Source organism: Amblyomma maculatum, chromosome 10 (assembly GCF_055883805.1).
Source record: "Amblyomma maculatum isolate TAMU_Amacu chromosome 10, ASM5588380v1, whole genome shotgun sequence".
Classification (NCBI taxonomy): Eukaryota; Metazoa; Arthropoda; class Arachnida; order Ixodida; family Ixodidae; genus Amblyomma; species Amblyomma maculatum.
Genome location: NC_139353.1, coordinates 5,661,361 through 5,684,614, shown reverse-complemented (window position 1 = coordinate 5,684,614; position 23,254 = coordinate 5,661,361). Strand labels below are relative to the sequence as shown.

General features: G+C 47.5%; 1 protein-coding gene across 15 annotated transcripts in view; it reads right to left on the bottom strand.

Annotated features, from left to right (window-relative positions):
- LOC146175438 (MAP/microtubule affinity-regulating kinase 3-like) overlaps positions 1–23,254 on the bottom strand; it is a 143,721-nt gene that overhangs the window by 17,668 nt on the left and 102,799 nt on the right. For 9 of the 15 annotated variants that reach the window (XM_084581789.1, XM_084581793.1, XM_084581794.1 and 6 more), the window contains 6 exons: positions 18,928–19,027; positions 14,088–14,218; positions 13,796–14,012; positions 12,834–13,173; positions 9,907–10,050; positions 8,296–8,379 (listed from right to left, as the gene is read on the bottom strand). In XM_084581789.1, coding sequence (XP_084437915.1) covers positions 8,296–8,379; positions 9,907–10,050; positions 12,834–13,173; positions 13,796–14,012; positions 14,088–14,218; positions 18,928–19,027 — 1,016 coding nt within the window. The remainder of the gene's footprint in view (positions 1–8,295; positions 8,380–9,906; positions 10,051–12,833; positions 13,174–13,795; positions 14,013–14,087; positions 14,219–18,927; positions 19,028–23,254) is intronic. The other 6 variants (XM_084581790.1, XM_084581804.1, XM_084581795.1 and 3 more) reach the window with 4 other exon arrangements.

Sequence of the window (23,254 nt, the reverse complement as noted above, 5' to 3'; positions counted from 1 at the left end):
ATGGCAACAGGAGTGATGGAGGAGGGAGGGGAGCGCAAACTAAGCATCAATTCAGTGAACAGTGTCAAAACTATGCAGTTTCCAGAATGTGATGAATTAGGACTGGCCAAATGTCTGGCTCTTTAAGAGTGAAAATAAGCTTTAACAGGCACTTTCCAGAAATGTCACAGATGGTTACAACTTACCTCATTTCTTTCTCTCTCTAATAAAATTATAAATAGACTAGAAGCTAAAACACATCTTCCAAATCTCTGAGTGGTGCCTTAGTTAAGTGCAGGCATTTCTTAACATAAGACACCAGTATGGGGAAGCCATTCAAACGAGCTTAATGTACAATTAGTCACGCACATTAAAAGCATGAAATATAGAAGTATGCAATAAACCCCTGATCACACGCAATAAAATTTCCTTACTCTTTGCCATTAAAACGGGCAAAGATCCAGCACATAAGCTGAAGAATAATTCTGTGTAACTATCAGTCAACTGGAGCCATGCTTAATTAGTCCTTTATTTGTTTGTTTTTTCCCCTTCAATGCTCGCTGCCTGCGGAATTCAATCTGCAATCCCTTTTCTTTCCACCGTGTGCATTCGTTAAACAACAGAACTTGGAATGACAGGCTACCTAACACAATGGCATTGCCATAGATTCCAGATTCCTGTTCCTGAACTGGATTCCTCGTCCTTCATCCTTCCCTCTGGAGACGCCACTTCTGATGCTCTTAAAAGTGGTCCACAGACTCACTTCTATGCACTACAACAAACTAAGTTCAATGCACTCAAATTCACAAGCATGCAGCCACCAACACCCATACAATACAGCCCTGCATGCAAGCATTTAAGACACCCACTACCAACCGTGCGTGGAAAGCCAATGCAGAGGACTACACATTGCATGAAATAGGAGAATTTTGTTGAAAAGAAGTTTTGCAAAAGCCACATGAAAATTAACACAGACTGGTTTCACGCATTCTACACAACGCAGCTTCACACTCAATCATCTAAAAATTTACACACCCCTTTGCAACTTGCACTAATGAAGAATGCAAGGTCTACTTCCAGCGTGGAGTTAAGGTGCACTGCTAACATCTCCACGTATTGGCTGAAACCCCTCCATAGAGCCTGCCAATACTGTTTAAGACCATCACACACAACACACCGAGGCACAGCTAGGCACATGGTACTGGCAGTGGAACACATCTCAGTGCCGATTACAGCAGCGCACAAGTGATGCCGCGCCATGTTTTGCAGAACGCAACACTGGCACGCGAAGAACCAAATGTGTTTTGCAAGAACAAAAAAGACAATGGCACAGGGCAGGTATCAGGGAAGACAACAAGCACACACAACAGTGGTGGGAGGGATACATACACATAACTGCACAAAACAACACCATGCTGCACAAAAACAAATGCAGCAACAGAAAAAGCAGTGCATCAGAAGGCCTTGCACAGCACTGGATACTAAGGGGAACCGAAAGCCCAGAAAAAGAATTACACAGTGGGGGAAAACAGAAAACTCAAGTGAATCAGAGAAACATTGCATATGCATATTAATAAAGGTGTAGAAACACACACCTTCCGCCATAGATGCGAGCAGGAAAATAGCCTTTTATGCCGTTACACGAAAAGCAAAATATGGCGGCAATGCACTGCTAGCACTCAACAAGCAACCTGTATTCCAAACACCCCTAAATCAAAGCTATATAGAAAAGTAAGAACTCGTCTCATAAGCTCAACCTGTGGGATTTGATCTCACCTGATACGATTCATGCGGTTTAATGTCCCAAAGCTACTAAGGCTATGACAGCAACCAAGGAGTGTAAAGTTCTGGAAAATTTTCCCTACTTGGGGTGTTTTCAAACCAAGCTGGTAAGGAAATGATTCCAAGTACCGAAGGAAAGCTGCAAAACCTCTGTGCACTAGTCATTAATAGACCTCTCCTCGGGTATGTCACGCGATGCGAGTGACGTCACGGTGGTGACGTTTCCGGTTTGCGCCGCAGACGCCGATGGGCAAAACAGTCGCCTGAATGCATGCGCTCGCATAGAGATTCGCTGCGCGAGCAACCATAATCTTCATTGCGGGCATTGGGACCTTTGCCTCGACCCTGAATCGTAATGCCTACGAGCTGCTGTGCAGTGGGATGCACCAACCGCGCCAAGAAAGGCTCTGGTATACGCTTTTTTCGTTTTCCACGGGACGAAAATCTGAAAGTGTGTGTGCACGCACTGCGCCGAGATAAATGGAAGCCCACAGACCGGATCTGCGGAACTTGCCCATGCTGATTTGTTCTAGAGTTCAGCTAGTTTATCATTCACTGGACTTATTACACTATCTGGTGATTTACATAAAACTGTTTGACTGCAGGTTGTTTTGTACCCATAGAAGTAGGGGCTTTGAGAAGGCAAGCCGTACCTCATTATTTACCTTCTTCGTTAACATTTTTTCATGTTTCCTCAAAAAGGGTGCTCAACTCAACCTCTGTTGAGCTCATATATATGCAGCTCATCTCAATGGTAAGTAGCAACTAGTAAGGTATGTTGTCAGAGAGTTTAAGCTAAAACTAAGGTAATAAAGATCAAGTAGATAGAGGGAATAAAAAAATTGTTACGTACACTTTCAAGGAACTGGTTGTTCCACTCGCAAAGCTGTGAAATAGTGGACCGAATGAGTCCAGATGAAACGAGCATTTCCACTTTGAAGAGTAAGTAAGCTACATGCGTGGCTAAACTAAAAGATAAATGTTTATTACTGTTAAATGTCAAGCATTACAAGAGCGCGCACACTTTGAAACGTGTAGATTACCATTCGAGCTATTGCAGCAACTAAAGTGCCAGAACCTCTAGAAAACGTTCAGCGTGCACAGGGATGGTAGAAGGTAATAAACATTTTAATTTTAGCAAACTGGTAGCATAGTACGACTTACAAGTGTAAAGGCTAGACTTGCAAGCGTAAAGGCTAGGTAGGCGGGGTCTGAAGTGCTCAGGCGGCACATGGGTTGTGAGGCACGCCGCATAACACGGATCCGAAGCATTTTGGCCACCTAAGACCTGACACTGCACGACACAAGAGCACGCTTTCAACTTTGGCCCCATCGATAAGTTGCCGCCGCTGCAACCGCGGCCGGGATAGAAACAGCGACGTCGAAAACCTTATAACACGATAAAAAAATATGAGATCCTATGCTCTGCGTATCGCCGGCTGATTTCACGCGTGAAGGATATATTCTGGCGGGACGATTTGCGTGTACTGCACTTCCAATCTGCCGCATCCATTCATATTCCTGCCTATCAAAGTAACCTGTTAAAACGCTATTGCTCGACGTCACACCGAACACAGCTTATCCGGCCATGCATGTGCAGTGAGCTGCCTGTACGATTCAGTCCTTGTGCAAAAGCGTCCAGGCTTCATATAGCTTGCCGGTGGTCCTCTGCGACGGCGCCACTTTAGCTTTTAAAAAGCGGCACTTTAAGACAGCGTCGGCAATGAAAACTTGGCGCACGTGCCCTTCCGCTGCAAGAACGTAAGCATTCAACGAGCGATAGCACTTCAAGCTATCCGTGGCGTACGCTAGGGCCGGGCGTCTGAGCGAGATACATGCATATGTCACCAAAACGAACATTCGGCCACAATTTGGGGTCATTTTTCCAGTCCTTCAAAAGGAAGGGGTCGGGGTATTGGTCCCCGTCAACTACTAACTTTTCAACATACCGCCGGTGAGCGATTTCAGGCAATAACGTCGCGTACTCAGGCAGCTCCATCGGTTTGGAATACACAGGAACGCATTGGAGGCTAGTCGAGACAAGGAATGGGCCTTGGTCGAGACCACGGCGTAAGAAATAATCGAGACACAAGCGCGCGCCACAGCATTCAGTACGGCCGCAGCCGAGAAAAACGACGGATTTTGCCCATCGCCGCTGCACCGAACAGCGCTGCAGTCGCCGCACGTGCAATCCGTGACGTCACATTGTTTACTCGAGGGAGAGGTCTATTGACAAAAATAGGCACTCTTAACAGAACGAATAGCTGATATTCGCATGGGAAATTGTAACTAAGTGCAAAGTCTACAAACCCGGCAAAAAAGTAATGACTGCATTCCTGTGGTTCGAGAAGGAGCATTAAAGATTAAAATCTGCAGGCCAGAAAAGCACTCCAGCATTTCTAACGAAGTGCCAAAAGCAGAAGGTGAATGAAGTTATGGTGAATGCGACCCTGGTTCCATCCCTGCTGCGGTGGGTGCATTTCAGTGGAGGCTAAACACAAGGTGACCATACAGTGCCATGTCAGTGAACGTTAATCAGGTTGTTGAAATTACCTGATGCCCTCACCTACAGTAAACCTTACAAGCCACAGCCACTTTAGGACATTAAATGCCATAGCCATAAAAACCAGCTAAAATCTACACAAAAAGAAGAAAAAAAATTAGTTGTGGTTTACTTCTGGTTAACCCTAATTGAATTGCAAAAGCAACGGTGGAAGCTTCTTTTGCCTGCTACATTATTCCCCTATCACGCCCTATCAGTGCAAGGTGCTACATTATTGGGGACACTTAAGCTCATCCTTTAAGGGTATGACACGAGAGCATAAGTTACCAGCCCACATATAAAGTCACGCTTCAACCAAGCTGTAAGGACGTGCCTGAGTCATAGGGGTAACGAGAATGCAAACAGTTTTGGCAGGCTTATTCTGATATCACCCTCCCATATGAAAGGAGCGACCAGAGTTGGCAGCTCCTGCCTGCGGCATAAGGGCAACGTGAATTCTGTCATGGCCGGAGTTTTTTTATCAGGAGATCATAGCTATGCCTCTTCATGGCGTAGCTGCGGCCACCCGAGGTCTCACTTTGGCTGTCGTAGTATTGCTTGCGCAATAAAAATTTTGAGCTGCACTAACCAGTTTGTGAACTAATTTTTATTTGGTAGTCAGAATGACATCACAACAGACTGTGTGGCAGACAGATTATAAAACAAACAGATACTGTTCTTGTGTTGCTTTGTCTCACTCACTTTTGCTTCTTAGCGCACTGTGCAAATTGGTCAAAGAGTGCTGCAACACTAGTAGAACTTAACAACGATAGCCACAGATCTGTGGAAGCTTGGCCAGAGGAAAATGAATGCTCCAGAAAAGAAGTGTGCACAATTGCCATCTGTCGCCTCAACATCACTGTCTGTGGATTGCGACAAAGTATAGTGCTACAGCTTCCTCCGAACAAGCTTTCAATTAAAGATAGAACGTCAACATTCTAAAGTACTCCAGCTATGAGGGACACAGCAATGGAGGGCTTCAGTTAACTTTGACCACCGAAGAGAAACGTTTAAGCGCATTGACATCGCACAGCACCAAAGCGCACTAAGTTTCACCGTCGTAGAAACGCCGCCGCTGCGGCCGGGACCGGACCTGGTTCTCCTGCTTCAGTATTAGAGAACCCTAACCACTGAGCTAACCCTAACCAAATTAGCCACATGCAAGTGACGCATCTTTATGGCCATCAAAAATTTCAATGAGCACTGAGTTTGCACCTATGATAGGATTGTCACACACAATCCAAACTGCAAAGGAGGGCACCGAAACACTGACAATGGCTGCAACAAAACTTGCACAGCGTTCATTTTGGCAACACAGCTTTCCGCTTGAAGAGCCTAGCCTTGCTGCTGGCATGCAAGGTACAGTAACCGTCCGAGACAGCGATTCAACACATGCTGGCGAGTTAGGGGAGCAAGCATCCTCGTCCTCGCTGCGTAGCACTCTGTGAGGATACAACACACACAGATACACCTCCACACAATATGTGCAACGGTGTTAAGGCAAAGGGTGGTTAGTACCAAGTAAATTGGGAAGGGCAAGCAGCACATGTGCCTGGGCTGCGAACTGGTCCCACCGCCAGTGCCTCGGTCCACTTTCCATTATTCACAATTAGCTATGGACAAGCGGTAACATGCGCAAGTTTTCATGACACGCTTGATCCTGCATCGAGTGCAGCATCATGACCTCAGTGGTACCTTGAAATCGTGAGTACCATGGCCCCTTTTATTTTTCCTGTAAAGGCAATGCAGCTACACTTCCTATAACTAAGGAAAGATTACTGTACAGTACAACCTCGTTAATTCGAAGTCATCGGGACCGCGAGAAATCTTCGAATTAAGCGGGTTTTCGAATTAACCGAACACACCAAGAAATAAGACTGAGGCAAAAAAATTCGTTGCAGGAACGTGTTACCTTTATTCGGGATATTTTGAATTACTACTGAAAGTAATCAGAGATGCTGGTTTGCCGCGTCCGGTAGTTTGCGGCTCCTAAGGTCATGCTCTCGAGTTGGTCAAATAGACGAAACATCTCTGAGCTTCCACCGCGGCACTCAACAAAACTGCGGATAACGTTCAGCGATCCGATAACTTCACCAAGAGCAGGTGCTCGGGGAGGCTCGTCGGTGTAGTCGTCGCTATCGTCGCTGTCATCGCGCATGTTCGTACCAGCAGTGATTTCACTCTCCAAGTCAGAGTAGCCAGTCTGCTCTTCACTCTCAATGTTGATATACTCGGCGAAGCCGCTTGCGTTGGACTTATCCTCTGCGCAGAGCGCATTGATGCGGTCGCAATACTCTGCTCCTTCTTCGTCAAGAGTAGTAGTACATGGGTGGTCTGCATCGGCATCAACAGTGCTTTCACTGGAAAAACCAGCGTGTTCAAAACACCACCTGATCAATGTGGGCTCCACTTGTTTCCAAGCGTACACCATGAGGCATATGGCTCCGAGGAGGTTGATGGAGTACTCCTTGCCATTGTCGTAGCAAAGGAGCATGCGCTTGAGCAGGTGGTACCGATAAATCTTCCTAGTGTGGTGAATGACGCCTTGGTCCATCGGCTGTGAGGTCGAAGTGGTGTTCGGAGGTAAAAATACCATCCTGATGGCCTGGAGATGTGGGATGTCGCCATGTGCCGGGCAGTTGTCGACGACAAATAGGACAAGCGCTCTTGCCTGCTTTCTGGATCAAGCAGAACTTCTGCTGCAGCGTTAAAGTCTTGTACTTTGGCATTTCTGCACTGCTACGGTCACAAAGCTAGCACTTCTGCACAGTCCCGCCCAAAAAAACGGTACAGTAGCCGACCCCTAACCACAGCGCACAACACAAAGAAATGGCGCAGGCGAGACCGGCGCGGCGGTGGTGGTGGCGTACTTGCAGCGTCGGAGGCACGGGGGAAGAGTGGGCGAAGCACACCAAGGGATGGAGTGGGGGCGAGGTCACGTGATAAAAACTGGTATGCCCGCCGTGTTGCAGTGAAGCACGTCTTCTCCTCTGCAGGCGCGTTTCGGCGGTGCGCGAGGCGCACTGTGGACCGATTTTTGTGCAGAGAGTGCTCCGGCTGGGGCGCTTCGCCTATAAATCATCACCATTACTATGTGGCTTTGCCTCGCGGCTCCGCAGGGCCGTCGTTTCGCCGGGTTTGCGGCGAAACATGGATCAGGCATTGCCGCATAGCAGTCCAAATTTTCAGATTAACCGGGCTGGCGCAGGCCGCCTGTTCGAATTATCCGGCCAAATTTACATTGGAAAATACGGGGCTGCAGAAAACCTTCGAATTATCCGGGATTTCGAATTAACGGAGTTCGAATTATCGAGGTTGTACTGTATTTACTCCAACTTAATTCGCACCTTCTTTACCAGAAGGTGCACATTAAGTAATACCCCTTAAGTAACACCCCAAAAGGGGCCTTGAAGGTTAATAAATGAAATGAAATGAAAAATTCGCCAAAAAATGACATGTGCATGAGGATTGAGTTTGTAAACGGGACTATGCCAGGAACAAGCTTCTTTTCCCATACTTGAAAAACGGGCATGCGTTGGAACCAAATCAATATGGCAGGTCCATGCTCAGAAACAATGTGCGAATTTTTATGCTTTTCACATGTTCACTTCAGGAGGTCAGTCAAAGGTAGCCAGAAAAACTGGCAAATTTCATGCAAAGCCAGATCAATATACGCAGTAAGTCACCTTGTAGCTGTTATGAGGTCAAGATTCACATCTGCGCCAGACAGAGTACAAATCTTAAACAGTGCAAAATGGGATACGCATCTGCAAGAACTGAGGGACCAGTGGCGAGCCCAGACAAGTGCGTGCCAAGCACATGCTCACCAGCTGCAAGCCTGTGCACGGGTTACACCGCGGCCATTGCGGTGCTGCAGGCGGTTGTCTAGTGTGCCATGTGAGCCGAACAACATCCTCCTCTCTCTCTCCCAAACACAGCGGAGGGGGACAATCAACACAGAGAGGCGGCACAGACAGAGAGAGGCCTGTTACCTGGGCTTATTGACTGGCAAGCGTATCTTCCAATGGGACAACAATGAACCGGACCTGGCTTTTTGTCTAACCTCCTTTGTCTCTCTAAAACAAACAAAAAAAGAAAGTAAAGAGGAAGAAGAAAAAGAAAGAAAAACCGGCAGATCGCAAACAGGAACAGCACAATGCCAATGTAAGAGAGCACAAAGCACAAAGGAAAAAATATAAAAAAAAAGGATCGCCCCCGCACTGGCAGACACCACTACCACCACTGCTGCCACCAGCGTAAGAGGGAAAATGGGCGTGGTGCGGCACAGCACTCAAGAAGCACCATCCTACAATGTGGTACAGTTTGATGCGTCACTGACCCATCTCAACACACCAATTTTTGCACCACAGATTCACCAGAAATGCCGTTGAAGGGCACAAAACTAGCTTCACAACTCACTCCACACAGTCTTTTCGCATTGGCGATTCTCATCAGCACATTAAGCCAGACAGGATGGACACAACTGCAAGGAGGCTTTGTATAACACATAAATGTGCAACAGCTGCAACCCTGGACACACATTTTCTGATAAAAAAAAAAAAAAAAAGGAAAGAAAGAAAGAAGCGGGGAGGACTAATCCAGCTCAGCTACATACACTTTTCAAGAGCTTCCCACTATACCCCATGATTCCTACTCCATTCACGCACACGCTGAAGTTACCGATGGTCCCCTTGGGAACAACAATGAGGCAGGAGAAATGAACCTGCAACAATGTGAGCTGGTTACGTTGCAATGTTGGAACACCATAAACGTGGGTTCGTGCAGACAAATGTAGGTGGAAACTGTTAATATGACAGACACCAAGCAGCTGAGAAAGTACAGGCAGCAAGCTGGAAGCAGCATGCAAACAGCCACATGCAAAACACCCAGAGTGTGACAACAATGAACATGGTTCCCTTGCAGTCATGATCCTTGTGTTCGGTAACAGTCATGGATGATAGGAAGAGTACAAGACAAGTCCCAACCAGTGGCTCTCACACATGGCAACAGTCCAGTCGCAACCTCTGAAGCCATGCAGTTTTGCAAGTCATGACGACGTCTCATTTACCTATAATGTAAATCTCTCTAGGCCCCTCAAGGTTGCTCAACAGGAACCTTGATGGTGCAGCAACCCAATGCAACTGGCCAGCCATCAATAACAACATCAGCCTAAATGCATCCACTCCACTCCCTCTCTTATTGATCCCAGTCACCTCGCTACAGGGCAGTAAGTAACACGTAATTTGTTGAGCAAAGACCTTTGTCCTCATCTTCAGCACCTTAAAAATATGCTACACAAGCCTACCTTCTGCCTCACCACACTATTATTACTATTACCATTTACTTGAACCTTTTCAGACATACAAACACATTACTCAGGGTGCTAAACTCTGGTGCCCTACCACACAAGAACTCCCCTGAAGCTTGTTTAGAAAGCACCCATCAGACGCTAGACTCATACACTACAGGCATCAATTATGCCCTGCTGGAGTGTTACCATGTGTTGTACAAGAAAGGGAACATCACTGGGGGCACAACAGGGTGACGAATGGAGGGGGGCCGGGCCAGACAGCAGTGTACCGACCGTGTGGTGTGTGGTATACCTTGGTGGCCTGAGCGGGTCGGAGGGGCAGAGAGGCACCAGGTCAGAGGAACGGCCAGTGCACGACACCGAGGCCGACTTGGTGTGGCCTCTGGCTCTCATTGGCGTCGCCCCGCCCCCGACCTCCTCCAGCAGCGAGCTGTTGCTGTGTTGGTGGCAGGTACACATCACAGCCAGGGAGGGGCGTCAGATAGGAATGTAACACGCTTCTACGGCACCCCATCCTTTGCCACCCCCTGATCTTCATCGCAACGACAGCACACAGAAACTAACCCACAGCAGCAGCAAGCAACAAAACTCGATGGCAAAGCAGCCGGTAAATACAATACGCAGACCAGACAAAAATTCCACACGAGGAGGGGCAGAAAAGACAGCCTTCGACAGCCAAGAGGCGCGCGCCTTTATTTAGGTTTCAGGCAGATAATTTCAGTAAGGGGTACAACATATTTAAATTTGTGCAAAAAACTTCACACCACACGTTCATTTTGCTCCCGAAGTAGGCTGCTCAACATGCGTGTAAATAGGTGCAGTGCATGAGCTGACAAAATATTGAATGCAGCTATGATTCTGAGAGTAAAGCCAAAGCCCACAGATGATTATTCCCATGACAACCTCTTTACTTATTAAAGACGTCGATTCGAGTGGTGGCCCAATATACCAATGAGCTACTAAAGACATCCATACTCATCCAGTTAAGGCAATACAGTAAGTGTAGTTTACCCATATTAGAAAAATAGCTACAGACAACTGCTGTGTGGATTCTACAGAGGCCATGTATGGATATCCATTTGCACTTTGTTTCACAAAGACAGTTTACCTTCCAGGTGCGTGATGTGTAGCCTTCTGTACGACCTTCAGCGGTATCGCAACAGCTCAAAATACCACTGCACTGTTTCACTGTCTGCTTCTGCCCCACCTCTGGACAAGACAGAAAGGAGTTGCTTACAAAAGACAAAAAGCTTTGTGAATCAGCTCTGCCCTATACATAAGCTTTTTTTTTTCTTTTGAAATCAGGCAAAGCATAATGCGTAGCACATCCTGAGCCTTTTCATACACTTCTGCAAAATCTATGTGTAATACTTTCATGCTGTTTTGCAGAATGCTTCACATTATCCCTAAGCCTTGACGCAGCAGTAACCCTATCTGAGAATAGCAAGCAATGTGGGTCAAACAGCTCCCTGAAATTAGCTACCATCTCTCAGATCTAGTTGTTGCTCATACTGGCTTTGGCTAACACCACAGTATGTTTTCAGAGTGTGTTGTTATTGAAAGTGCCTTCCCGACGTCTGAGTGGTGGAAGCACCAAATGTCTCTCCCACTTTTCCATCCACCAATCAGGTTCAAGGAGATAGTGACACTTTCGATAACGACGCAAGCTCGGAATACGGACCCAAATCCATTCATGCCACTTAGCACACTGAATCGAAGCTGCAAATTACAGTCCGCAGTGTACCCTCCTAAATACCCAGTGCTACTATAACTTGAATGAATGCCTGCCTAAACTGCCAAAGCAGCTTGGAGGTCAAGAGTAAACAAATGCCCTTTACTTTCTCCCGCATAAAGTGGCATCATTCAGCTTTTCTTTAGGTGCTACATAACAACCAGTTGAAAATAAGTACCGAAGTGAAGCAATGCTACTGGATACTAAAGCAAATAAGCCTTGTTCAAATAAAATGCACCATGCTATTTCTAGCTTTTTTGACCCATGCTAATGTGAAAAAAGAAGAGCAGAATCAAACTGCACAGCCAGTTAACTGAAAAACGCAAATGAGATGCTGTGAATATGCATGGTCAGCGCTAAGGAACAAAACGCAACAGTCATAAAGAACAGTTAGTAACGTTAATGATGTGCTCAACATTCCAGGAGATGAGTCATGCTCGTGTTACTGATTATGAGCATATTATGCTGCAGCCACACAAATGTAATGTGTGCCATTGCCACCTGTGCACATTCAGGGTGGCAACCATGCAACTGGCACTGTGAATCAACAGTTACTCTCACAGTGCACTCTGCTCACAATACCCAGAGAGGCGAAATAATAGTAAAAAAGCACACAAAACCAATATTGAAACTTGCAGCTGGCAGAGTGACACCGGGGTGAGGGAAAAAACAAGAAGAACCTCCATGAGAGGCTGTCTGCCTAGCCCCCCACAGCTGGCAGAGTGACACTGGGGTGAGGGAAAAAATGAAAGGAACCTCCGTGGGAGACTGTCTGATAAGTAACTGTGCAATTGTCTATTTCCCATGCCCCACCACGAGTTGTCTTCCACTGTATAACTCCAGTTGCTGAAGCAGCGATGCCCATCTGCCAGTGTGCTTACATGGCCACGTCAGCATAATGGTGCACAGATAGCATACAGCTGTATGAAGGAAATAGCAGTTTAATTTCCAAGAGTGAACACCATCAGTTACCTTCGCAGGGCACTTGAACTACCCCAGCGGCCAGTGATATTATATACAGTGTCCAAGGAGAAGGTTTTGTGGTGGTCTCTGAACCCGCTCAACTTGGTGAAAATGCAATAAAACATTAAGCCCAGATATTCTCTCTCGCTTTTGGCATAACTGCCTCACAATGTGCACGCGATACTACTGACTAAACCAGCGCAGCAGGACAACAAACACTTGCCAGTGAAATGGCTAAGCTGCTGCAATGGAAGCGAGCTAGGAAGATCATGACAATAAATGTCATACTTGCAGCAGTGTGTGCTTGATGGCCACATTTTACCTGCCTATGTCCTGAGGCTTCCCTTCACTTCAGCCTCTTACCCACACAAACGATTCTCTAAGCCCTGCAGAGGATGAATGAATGAAGCCTAGGTGCACAAACTTGCCTCTGCCCGATATGAAATAAAGGACAAAGAAAGCACTGTGCTTTGAGAGCAGCACCACCAAAAGTCCCTGGAAAAACACGCCCTCACCCCCCTCACCTGGCAGGAGCGTCGATTGTGGCAGGGCTGCCAGCCTTGGCCTCGGCGTAGTTGTATGTGTTGCGCCGTGGAATGCCGCTCAAGTTGGCCTTGATGTAGTTTGGCGCCGAGTTGGGGGCCTTGCGCACGGCTACCGCCGCCGCTGCCTTGGAGGGACTGCTGGTCGCGTTGGTGGCGCTGCCGCCCAGCGGGGTGGTGGCGGTGCCCCCTGACCCGGCCTTTTTGAGCACCGCCTTGGGGGCCGCCCGCGGGGAGCCCGGGCTCTCCCGGGAGGGCTGCACGTCCACCGTATTTTGCCGCTTGTAGGCGGCGCCCCCTCCTCCTCCGGCCGCCGGGGTGCCTAAGAACAGCAACGCAAGTACCACACAGTTGTCACAGAGAACTGCGGTACGCGTCCAGGAGCTACGCACAACCCGAGACTGAAAGCCACAAAGGAGAGCTCTTAATTAATTCTGAATGCCTAGGGATTTTTAACACACCCTGGCAGTGCACAAACCAGGGGCACTTGCATTTCTGCCACTTCTGCCTAAAGCCAGCATTTGACCTCATGACCTAGGGTTCATCCGAAGCAAGCAATACTGCCTAGCAGTATCAACTGCAGCAACACTGGCTCTTGTCAAGAGCTCATGGTCAAATTCAGCATGCACCAGAGTCTCACCTCGCATTAACTGTCATCACAAAACCCAGCCAGCTGGCACTGGTGATCACAAAAACAGAAAAGCAAAAATGTTTCAATGCATCTCTTCTTCCTGTGTTGTTCTGTACTTGGTGCTTCTTTGCAAATGAATACCACACAGCATCGCCCAGCCTTCTGGCCCACCGCAAGAGTGCGCCGATTGCACACGACAGAAAATGCAAAAGCTATCAAGAGGAGCTGGCAGTGATGACCAAACTCTCCTGTCAAGCAAGAACCCAGCCATGACTGCTGCAGTTAAATCAGAGACAAGGTGAGAGAGGCTGACCGGCGCTGGGGGTTGCCGCCTGGGTAGCCCCCGTTTCAGTGGCGCCGTGGCTGAGCCTGCGGTGGGGCTTGTTGGCCGTGGCCGAGGCACTGCGCTGCACCTTGACGTGGGAGGGGGACTGGCTGGGCGCCGAAGGCACGGCCGCCGCTTCCACGCCGCTGGGCCTCAATGTCCTCAGGGATAAGCTGGAACTAGACCTCGAATCACAGCTCTCGTTCTGAAAGAAGGAAAACAGAGTCCCTCTGTGAGTACAAACTTCTTGGGGGCCACCTTTTACAGAAGCACCTCTCACCTCAGTGGTCCGCTTGCCCAGCAACAGGTAGTTGGCCATAATGTCGTCATATTTCCTGTTGCGTAGGGAATCCTCTATCTCATCCCGGCTGTATCCCATCGACATCAGGATCTCTGCGCGGGAAGACAGAGCTGCCGTTCCCCAAGGGGTATTCAAGTGGAGGAGGAGATGGCGGCAGCATGGCAGGGAAAGAAGGGAGGGAGGGGAAGCCACAGGTTAGTACAGCAGTGGTCCCCAGTAAGGACCCCGAAGCAAGGCAAGGGACACGCACACACACAAATGGTAAGGCATTGCAAACAGAGTAAAAGAAGAGGCGAGGGAGGAGAAAGTTAATACGGCTATCATGTAAGTCATCAAGGGAAACGGGTGGCATGCTACTCAAGTGCAGCATCAGTTTTGAAAGTATGAGTGAACGGCTCGGCCCACGCAGGGATGACAGGAAGAAATGCAATGCGAAATAAAAACTACCGAAAGCTTAGATGGCTAAACCATCAGGGTGAGTATTTGTTGGCCCCCCTCTCTGAAATTTTCAATAACACTGATTTGAAATGATACAAAGCATTAGAAACCGAACTGTCTATATGGTGTATTCTGCACAATAAAATCATGCCTGAAAAGCTGTTCAAAAGTCGAGAAGCAACACTGAACAGTAACATAGTTATAGCATAGTTATCCTTCTCATCGGCACCCTGACAATATAAGCTCGCAGCTTTAGATCACTGCCTGGGCCCAGCGACTGTGGTACAAGGACAGCCTTGAGCTTATTTCAGCTCTACTGACACAAGCGCCAATGAATCAAATTCTTTTGCTCTGCTACTCACTTGCCAATCAATGTTATCGAAAAGGGTTAAGCCGCACGACATGGCAGAGGAGTTGCACAGCACTACACAAACAACTGTGCGCAATGCACAAGGTAGCATGCCCAAAGGTTTGAGCCGAGGATCACAGGTTTACTTTGCAGTGGGAGAAATGATCAAGTGACATTCACAGGCCTATGAGGAAGTACAGTCCAACCTTGATATAACGAACACGCATATAATGAATTATTGAATACAGTGAAAGCTCGTTAATTCACAACTCGTTAATTCGAAATTTTGGATAATTCGAAATAGTCATCGTGGTCCGGTCTGCAGTGCATAGAAGTCTATGCGCGTAACAGCTCGTTAATTCACTCAAAAATTGGCGCCGCCACCAAGCGGCGCTGTTAAAAACCATCGTTGGAAGCTTTCACGGCAGAACGATAGATGGCACAATCATCGGGGCGCCGCTAGGGTGCTGGAACAAGTACTAAACAGTCTTTCCTGCCGCGACTCCTTCGAGGAACGACATTTTAGTGTTATCGACCACGGTTTCGTGTTGCATTTCGTGAGCCCTCGTTTTGCACGCCGCTTGTTGTGAGCTTGTGTCCGCGAGATGTGTTCGCGTGGGAAATACTGTGCCAAGACGGTGAAGGAGAAAGTGGCTATTTTACGCGAGGTGGATGAACGGAAGGCCAGCAAAGTGGAAATCGCGAAAAAGCACGGGATTCCACCAAGCACGTTGTCGACGTACGTCCGAAATAGGAAGGCCATCGAGGATGCCTATGAAGCCGAAGATTTCGCCACCAACAGAAAAAGGCTTCGGTTAGCCAAGTATCCGGAAATTGAGACCGCTGTGATCACGTGGGTGAAAGAAATGAGAAGCGCTGACATTCCACTGAGCGGCCCAATTATGGCGAAGGCGGCCGATTTCGCCCTGCGCTTGAATGTGAAGATTTTGTCGCCTCCGAAGGATGGTTTCACCGCTTTAGAGACAGACATAATCTTGTCTTCCGGGTGTTGTCTGGAGAAGCCACAGAAGTGGATGCAGAAACTTGTTCCACGTGGCGAAGCGGTGCTCTGCAGCAGTACTTAGAAAGCTACTCGGCACATGATATATTCAATGCTGATGAGACGGCTTTGTTTTATAAGCTCCAGCCCGACAGAACAGTAACATTTAAAGGGGACAGCTGCGCTGGCGGCAAGCGAAGCAAAGAGCGGATTACTGTTCTGGTCGCCGCTAATATGACCGGGACGGAGAAGGTCCCTCTTTTTGTTGTCGGCAAGGCAAATAAGCCTAGATGTTTCAAGAACATTAGGACACTGCCGACGGAATACTCCGCCAACAGCAAGGCGTGGATGACGGGCGAATTGTTTAAAAAATGGCTCTTGAAATTCGATCGGAGGATGGAGCTAGGGAAGCGTCAAGTTCTCCTCATTGTGGATAACTGCTCGGCACACAAAGTCGACGCCGAGCTGAAAGCCACAAGGCTCGTCTTTTTGCCCGCCAACACGACTGCGGCCTTGCAGCCGATGGATCAGGGGGTGATCAGAAACATCAAATGTTTCTATAGGCGCCACATGATCGAGCGCATGACTTTGTGCACTGGAAACCAGAAGACCAGAACCATCACATTGCTCACAGCAATGCACATGTTGGTGCGTGCATGGGAGCAGGTCACGCCGTCCACAATTGCAAACTGCTTCCACCACTGTGGCTTTGCTGCCGGAAGTATGAAAGAAAGTGGCGACGATGGGAGTCCGGAGCCTCTGCCTGCGGCTGTGCGTGCTGTGCTGCAGGACGTCAGTTTTGATGAGCCTCTGCCTGCGGCTGTGCGTGCTGTGCTGCAGGACGTCAGTTTTGATGAGCCTCTGCCTGCGGCTGTGCGTGCTGTGCTGCAGGACGTCAGTTTTGATGATTACGTTGGAGTAGACAGCGATGCAGCAGTGTGCGGTGCCCTAAGTGATGAGGACATTGTCGCTGAAATTGTTGGGGAGCAGTCTGTCCCAGAAAAGGCAGAAGACGAGGACGACGACGAGGAGCAAGAGCCCGTGCGTCCATCCGCGGCAGAAGTTATGGGAGCGCTGAATGTCGCGCGCCTTTTCTTCAGCTTTGAAGAGGGGGAAGAAGACTCCCTGCGTCGCATTCGCATGCTAGAAGACCGAGTGAGTACGGTAGCCCTCAGAGAGAAGAAGCAGAAGATGATAACAGACTTTTTTGCTAAATAAATGTTTTTCGTGCCCTCCGGGCATCAAACGCCTTCATTTTTGCTCACTTTCATTAGTTCGAATTTTGGTTAATTCGAACTGGCCTGGCGGCCCCGTGGAATTTGAATTAACGAGCTTTTACTGTATATCGAACTCTTCCAAAATATTTTTGTCAAACATGTATTTTTAACTTCCCATAGCGAACACTGTTCCGCATAAAACGGATACTACGAACTTCGCGATGCCAAGCACTACCTACTTTAATAGCAGGAGGTAGGCTTCGTTGCACTACATGTGTGTTGTGCGGCACAGCAAACGTTCAGGACTACCTCGCAGGCACTGACAGCGCCACAGATGCCACGACGGCATTGGGAGTTGACAGCCAAAGAAATCCATGGCCTCCGAGATCCCTGCCGCGCGCCTGTTTGTACGCGCGGAGGTAATCTCGGAGGCCATGAGAAATCGTTCGCATCTCACAATCGCTGACAGCGCTGCTTCAGCAGCGGCGCGACCGAATGTTCCTTTTGCCTTTTGGTTATTGCGTCTCGCGTTTTTTCGTTTTAGTGTTAGCAGCGGCGTCCCGGCGTGGCCGTCGTAGCGTTCGGCGGAGGCTGCAGTCGGTCGTCGTGTCGAGTGTGGTGCGCGGGTGTGCGTAGTGCTGTGATGACGGTGAATGCGAAAAAAAGAGCAGCACTGACGTTAAAGACCAAGCTCAAGATTAAATCAGGGCCTTCAAGGCAGTTTACAAGAGAAGACTGATTGACCCTCTTCTCGTGAAGCTTCTTATAAAGCAGGACTTGATATAGACTTGCTGGGAGCATTAAAGCAGCATGAGACAGCGTGAAAGGCGAAACGATTGCCAACTGCTTTCGGCACGCAGATTTTGTTCCAGCAGAGGCCCGTGCATCAAGTGACGATGGGGACGATTTCGACGAAGCAGAGCTCCGCAAACTCGATGAGGCCTGGAACAATTTTTCGCGTTTTGTTGGTGACATGCCCGCAACAATGACTGTAGAGGACATTTTAGGCGACGACGACATCGCAGTGACCACGGCTCTACTGACAGACGCAGAAATCACTGTGGAAGTCTCTGAACATCCCGCAGACTAAGCTCACGCTGACCCTGGAGACGATAAGAACATTCCAACTTCACAAGAAGTGCTTGCTGCATTGGATTTACTGCACCGCCACTGCAATGCTATTGAGAGCAGTGGGTTTGCCCTTGTTGAGTGTTTGCAAACAGTGGAACAGGGCGTGATATGGAACGCGATCAACACAAAAAAACAAGCCGCGATAATGCAGTTCTTTGAGCGTAAATAAATGGACGTGACCCGAGTAGGCCCCCTCCGAGTTGCTGTGCCTTCTCCGATTGAATTTTGCTACTCTTCAAGTATTTTCTACGAAATTATATATTACGAATTATGGATAGAGGGAACTATTTTCAGATTTTTTAACTGTTCGTTATAACGAGGTTTCACTACTTTCAAAACACAGGGGTGGCAATAAGGCCCAACTATCTTGCAGGGAATGCAGGAAATTGAGCCCTTGTGTGTACTGTGCAGCTTTTCAAGCACATTTTTCAACAGGCAGTACCTCAGGGTGGAAAGAGCTTTTTTTTTTCCCGAGGTACCTGCAATCTCAACATTAATGCAGAAAAGTGTACATAAAAAAAGAAACAAATGGCTGATTCCGAGGGCCAAGTTCACATGGGTAGCGATTTCTAGGTGGCGAATTAACGGTTAAAACAAGCAGTTGTCACAAACTGTTTCACAATCTGCGAGTTAGTAGATGGTGGGCATGTGAGCAAAGGCAACGAAATCAGAGGCAGCACTTACCTATCCTTTTGGAGTCCCCAAAATCTGTTTCAGGCTCCAAGTAGGGCTTTAGCTCATCGTCTTCATAGCCTATGTTCATCCACTTGTCCTTCATTATCACCTACAAAATAAAAGAGAAAGATAGAAATCATGAAAAAAAATTGATAGTCGGGGTAAAATGGTTTGGTTTATGGGGTTTAACGTCCCAAACTGACTCAAGATACAAAAGACGCCGTAGCGGAAGACTCTGGACGTTTCGCCTACTTTGTATTCGTTAATGCGCATTGATATTGCACAGTACACGGATGCCTTGCGTTCTGCCTCCACAAAGAAGCGGCCACTTGATCCGGGATTAGGCCTATTATCCTTTGGTTCAGTAGTCGCGTGCCCTAACCGCTGATCCACTGTGGCGGGTCGGAGTAAAATGATCCCAGAGCTATAAATGCCCAAAAGGCATAGAGGACTACAGTAAGGAGCAATAAAACTTGGAGTAATCACTTTTCACATAGCAGAGTTCCAGCCACATGATCCCTTGGCAAGTAGAGCTTGACAGCCAATAGAACTAAAAATAAATCTGCAAGCGCCTCTCAGTCAATGGCGCTGACCGATTTTCATGGCACCAAGGTTAACTTCATTAAGACTTGAACAGCATCATCTTTCACCTGCATTACCATGAATTGTTATGATGGATAGATGAGGGGACGTCGTGCAGCCCCTTTGCCCTCCTCAGCGTCCCTTAGCCCTCCTGGCCTGTGAAGCCAATGGCTGCACGGGGCAGCTGGTACACTTCATGATTGCACACGGGGCCTTTAAGAAAGCATGACCTGCTTTTTCTTCGAGTTGTATCTGACCACTGCAAACTATCCTCTTCAAATTGCCTGTCCGCTGAACAGCCGGGAAAGCATAACTGCTGACGACAGCGGTGTAAAAAAGACAACAAAAACGATGAAAGTTTTTGGGTTCTTCGCCGAACAGCTGTCGCGTGCACTTGAAGCTCGAGCGGCCTTCATTGGACCAGGTCTTGTGCTTTGTAACTTTATCATCTGGCGCCACCAGTCGCCATCTCCGGTCCTCCGGTCATCCCCATGAATCCCTCTTCATTTGGTGGGGGCGCTGGATGTCGATCCCAGTACCTCTGGCAGGGCAATCTACCGGTGGCACAAGGCGATTGGATTGCCAAGCACAAGACCGGATCTGGAAAAGGCAGCTCTAGCTTTAAGTGCGTGTGACAGCTAATCAGTTAAGAATCTAGAAACCATCATCATTTGTGTCAGTGCAGTTTCATCATCTTTTCTACAGTAAATAAAATCAACACGTATTAAAAAAAAAAATACTTTTTAAACTGCAAATGCTGCAATGAAAGCAAGTTTGACAAGGCCCAAGAGCAAAGTTTCCCGAATAATCATGATGCCATGATAGGGCCGCAATCCTACCTAATTCTATGCAAGGAACACTACAGGTGGAAAAATTCCAAATGTTACTGGCCACAGCTTATTTCGCAAGCATAAAACAAGTTTGAATGTAGCTAGGTTAGTAGTAGCATCCTGAAGATAGAAGTTGAATGGGCCTTAGCCAGCCTTGCTAAGAACAAAGCTAGCAGAATTGATGGCATTCCAGCTGAGTTGCTTCAAAACTTCAACCATGACGACGCTGTTAACATTCTGTATACATTATGTCAGCAAATTTGGACAACCCTGCAATGGCCACAGGATTGGAGGAGGTCAGTTTACATCCCTATTCCAAAGAAAGGCAGTGCCAACGATTGCTCTAACTACCGCACGATCGCGCTTATTTCGCAGGCTAGCAAGGTGATGTTGAAAATCCTCCTAGGTAGGCTGCAGCAGTATGTGGATCGGGAGCTTCCGGACGTGCAAGCTGGGTTTCGCAAGGGCAGAGGAACTAGAGACCAGATTGCCAACCTTTGCTGGATCATGGAAAAAGCAAGAGAGTTCCAAAAACCCATCTACTTCTGCTTTATTGAATACGTGAAAGCGTTTGACTGCGTAGATCACAGCAGATTGTGGCAAGCTCTCCAAGAGATGGGAGTTCCAAATCACCTCATCTATCTCCTCAGGAACCTGTATGAAGGGCAAGAGGCCACAGTCAGAACTGGGCATGGTCTTACTGATTGGTTTCCGATTGAGAAAGGAGTGAGACAAGGCTGCATACTGTCGCCCTGCCTATTTAACCTATATGCTGAGTGCATCATGAGGAAGGCCGGTCTGGACGAGTCTTCAGCTGGAGTGAAGACTGCTGGGAAACGTATCAACAACCTTAGATATGCGGATGATTACCACTTTAATGGCAGAAAGTGAAGTGGAACTCAAGAGACTTCTGATGCGCGTACAAGAAGAGAGCGAGAAGTTTGGGCTTAAACTGAACATTAAAAAGGCAAAGATCATGGCGTCTTGCCCCATCAAGTCCTGGAGCATCAAGGTACAAGAAGTAGAAGCTATGACAGATTTTCTCTTCTTGGGCTCCAAGCTAACCCCGGAAGGAGACTGCTGCCATGAAATTAGGAGACGCCTACTTCTGGGAAAGAGAGCCATGGCTAGCCTTGACCGCCTAGTAAAGAGCAGAGACATTAGTCTGCCAACCAAGATCCGTATAACTCGTGTTATGGTATTTCCAGTTGTGATGTATGGATGCGAGAGTTGGACTGTGAAGAAGGCTGACCGCTGAAAAATTGACGCGTTTGAATTGTGGTGCTGGCGGAGAATCTTGAGAGTTCCTTGGACGGCCAGAAGATCAAATCAGTCGATATTGTCGACCATAAATCCTGACTACTCATTGGAGGGTCAAATTCTAAAGTTAAAGCTCAGCTACTTTGGTCATCTGATGAGAAGAGAGGAGTCGCTGGAGAAAGATTTGATGTTGGGAAAAGTTGAGGGTCACCGGAGAAGGGGTAGGCAGCGAACGTGATGGTTAGATGGCATCCTCGAGACGCTGCAGATGAAGTTATGTGATGTTAGGAAGATAGTGAGAGACCGGAAAGAGTGGCGTGGTATGGTCCATAGGGTCACGAAGAGTCGGAAACGACTGAACTGAACTGAGGTTAGTTGATCTGCGATGGGCCAAACTTCACAAGGAGCGTGGCATACAGAACAGAACAATATAGCCAAAATGAACAGGATGCCAAATGTTAGAAACAAAAAGATACCATGACTATGTGAATGGACACCGTGCTCGACATTCATTGTCAAAATTCATGGGAATTTCGATAGTGTTGGTTTCAGTTCGTCATTTTCCCGATTGCGGCTACATTTTTGATGGTATACCAAAAAATCCCCTGAATTATCCGGGTAGACAATTTCTGACCATTCTAGGCTTTCCAGGTAGCTAGACACGAAGCCGCCACACAAAGGAATCCGCCCTTCAAGGCAACCTTGTGTACTTTAATCCCATGACTAACCTAGGCCTAGAAGCTAGACCCCTTTAGCCAATCATGAGAGTGTATTAGGACTGTTGCTCTATGCTGTTCGTCTGAACGTTATGTGCTCGTGGCGTACGAAGTTGCAAAAAAGTATAAATAGAGGCAGTCTACTTACCTCATCCTGAAAAAATGTTAAGAAGTCTTAGGCGTTTTACATGATATTAAGCTATTAACACAACCACACATTTAATGCAATACATGCAAGCGAAGCCGCGGCAAGAATCTCAGCCTAGAGGCACTAATGTTATCCCATATGCTTGTATACCCATGTATATGCATGTATACCAATAAACAGTCCATCAAAAAGAGTGGTAAACAGCCCAGCACATTAAGGTCAAGCAACACAACAATTGACAAAAAAAAAAAAAAAGCTATGCAAAGATCAAAGGCACGCAAAAACTATACAAAAATGAAATGGGCAAGTAAAGGGAAAACATTAGGTACTACCGCTACTTGGGCACAAAGCAAGTAAACAAACAGGCAGCACTAAGAAACAAGTGGCGAGTCATAAAATATCTTTTCAACTCTTTGAAATATTTTTTTGTAGATTTGATGATCCTGTAATTCAATCAGTATCCTAGGCAGTTGGTGATGTGCTGTCTGCATTTTGTATATTGATCTATATGCATTTACTTTCCATACTTCATTATGATGCATGTTATATGCCTTAACATTTTTTCCCGTGTTTAAGAGATCACCGCTGTTTGCCTCAAAACTTTTATCGGATGCACTGTGAATACCTTGAAATTTTGACCAGTAGAGCAGAGGGGAAACACCGCTACCAACAGGTGTTATGTGCTCACAGCAGGGCTCTGGCCTTCTGCTTCTCCTAATCGTCACTAGGCCTAGACTGCTTCGCATTGATGCCACAGCAGACAGCACTTTTTTTAATTATCAGTGCCGCGCTGTAACAAA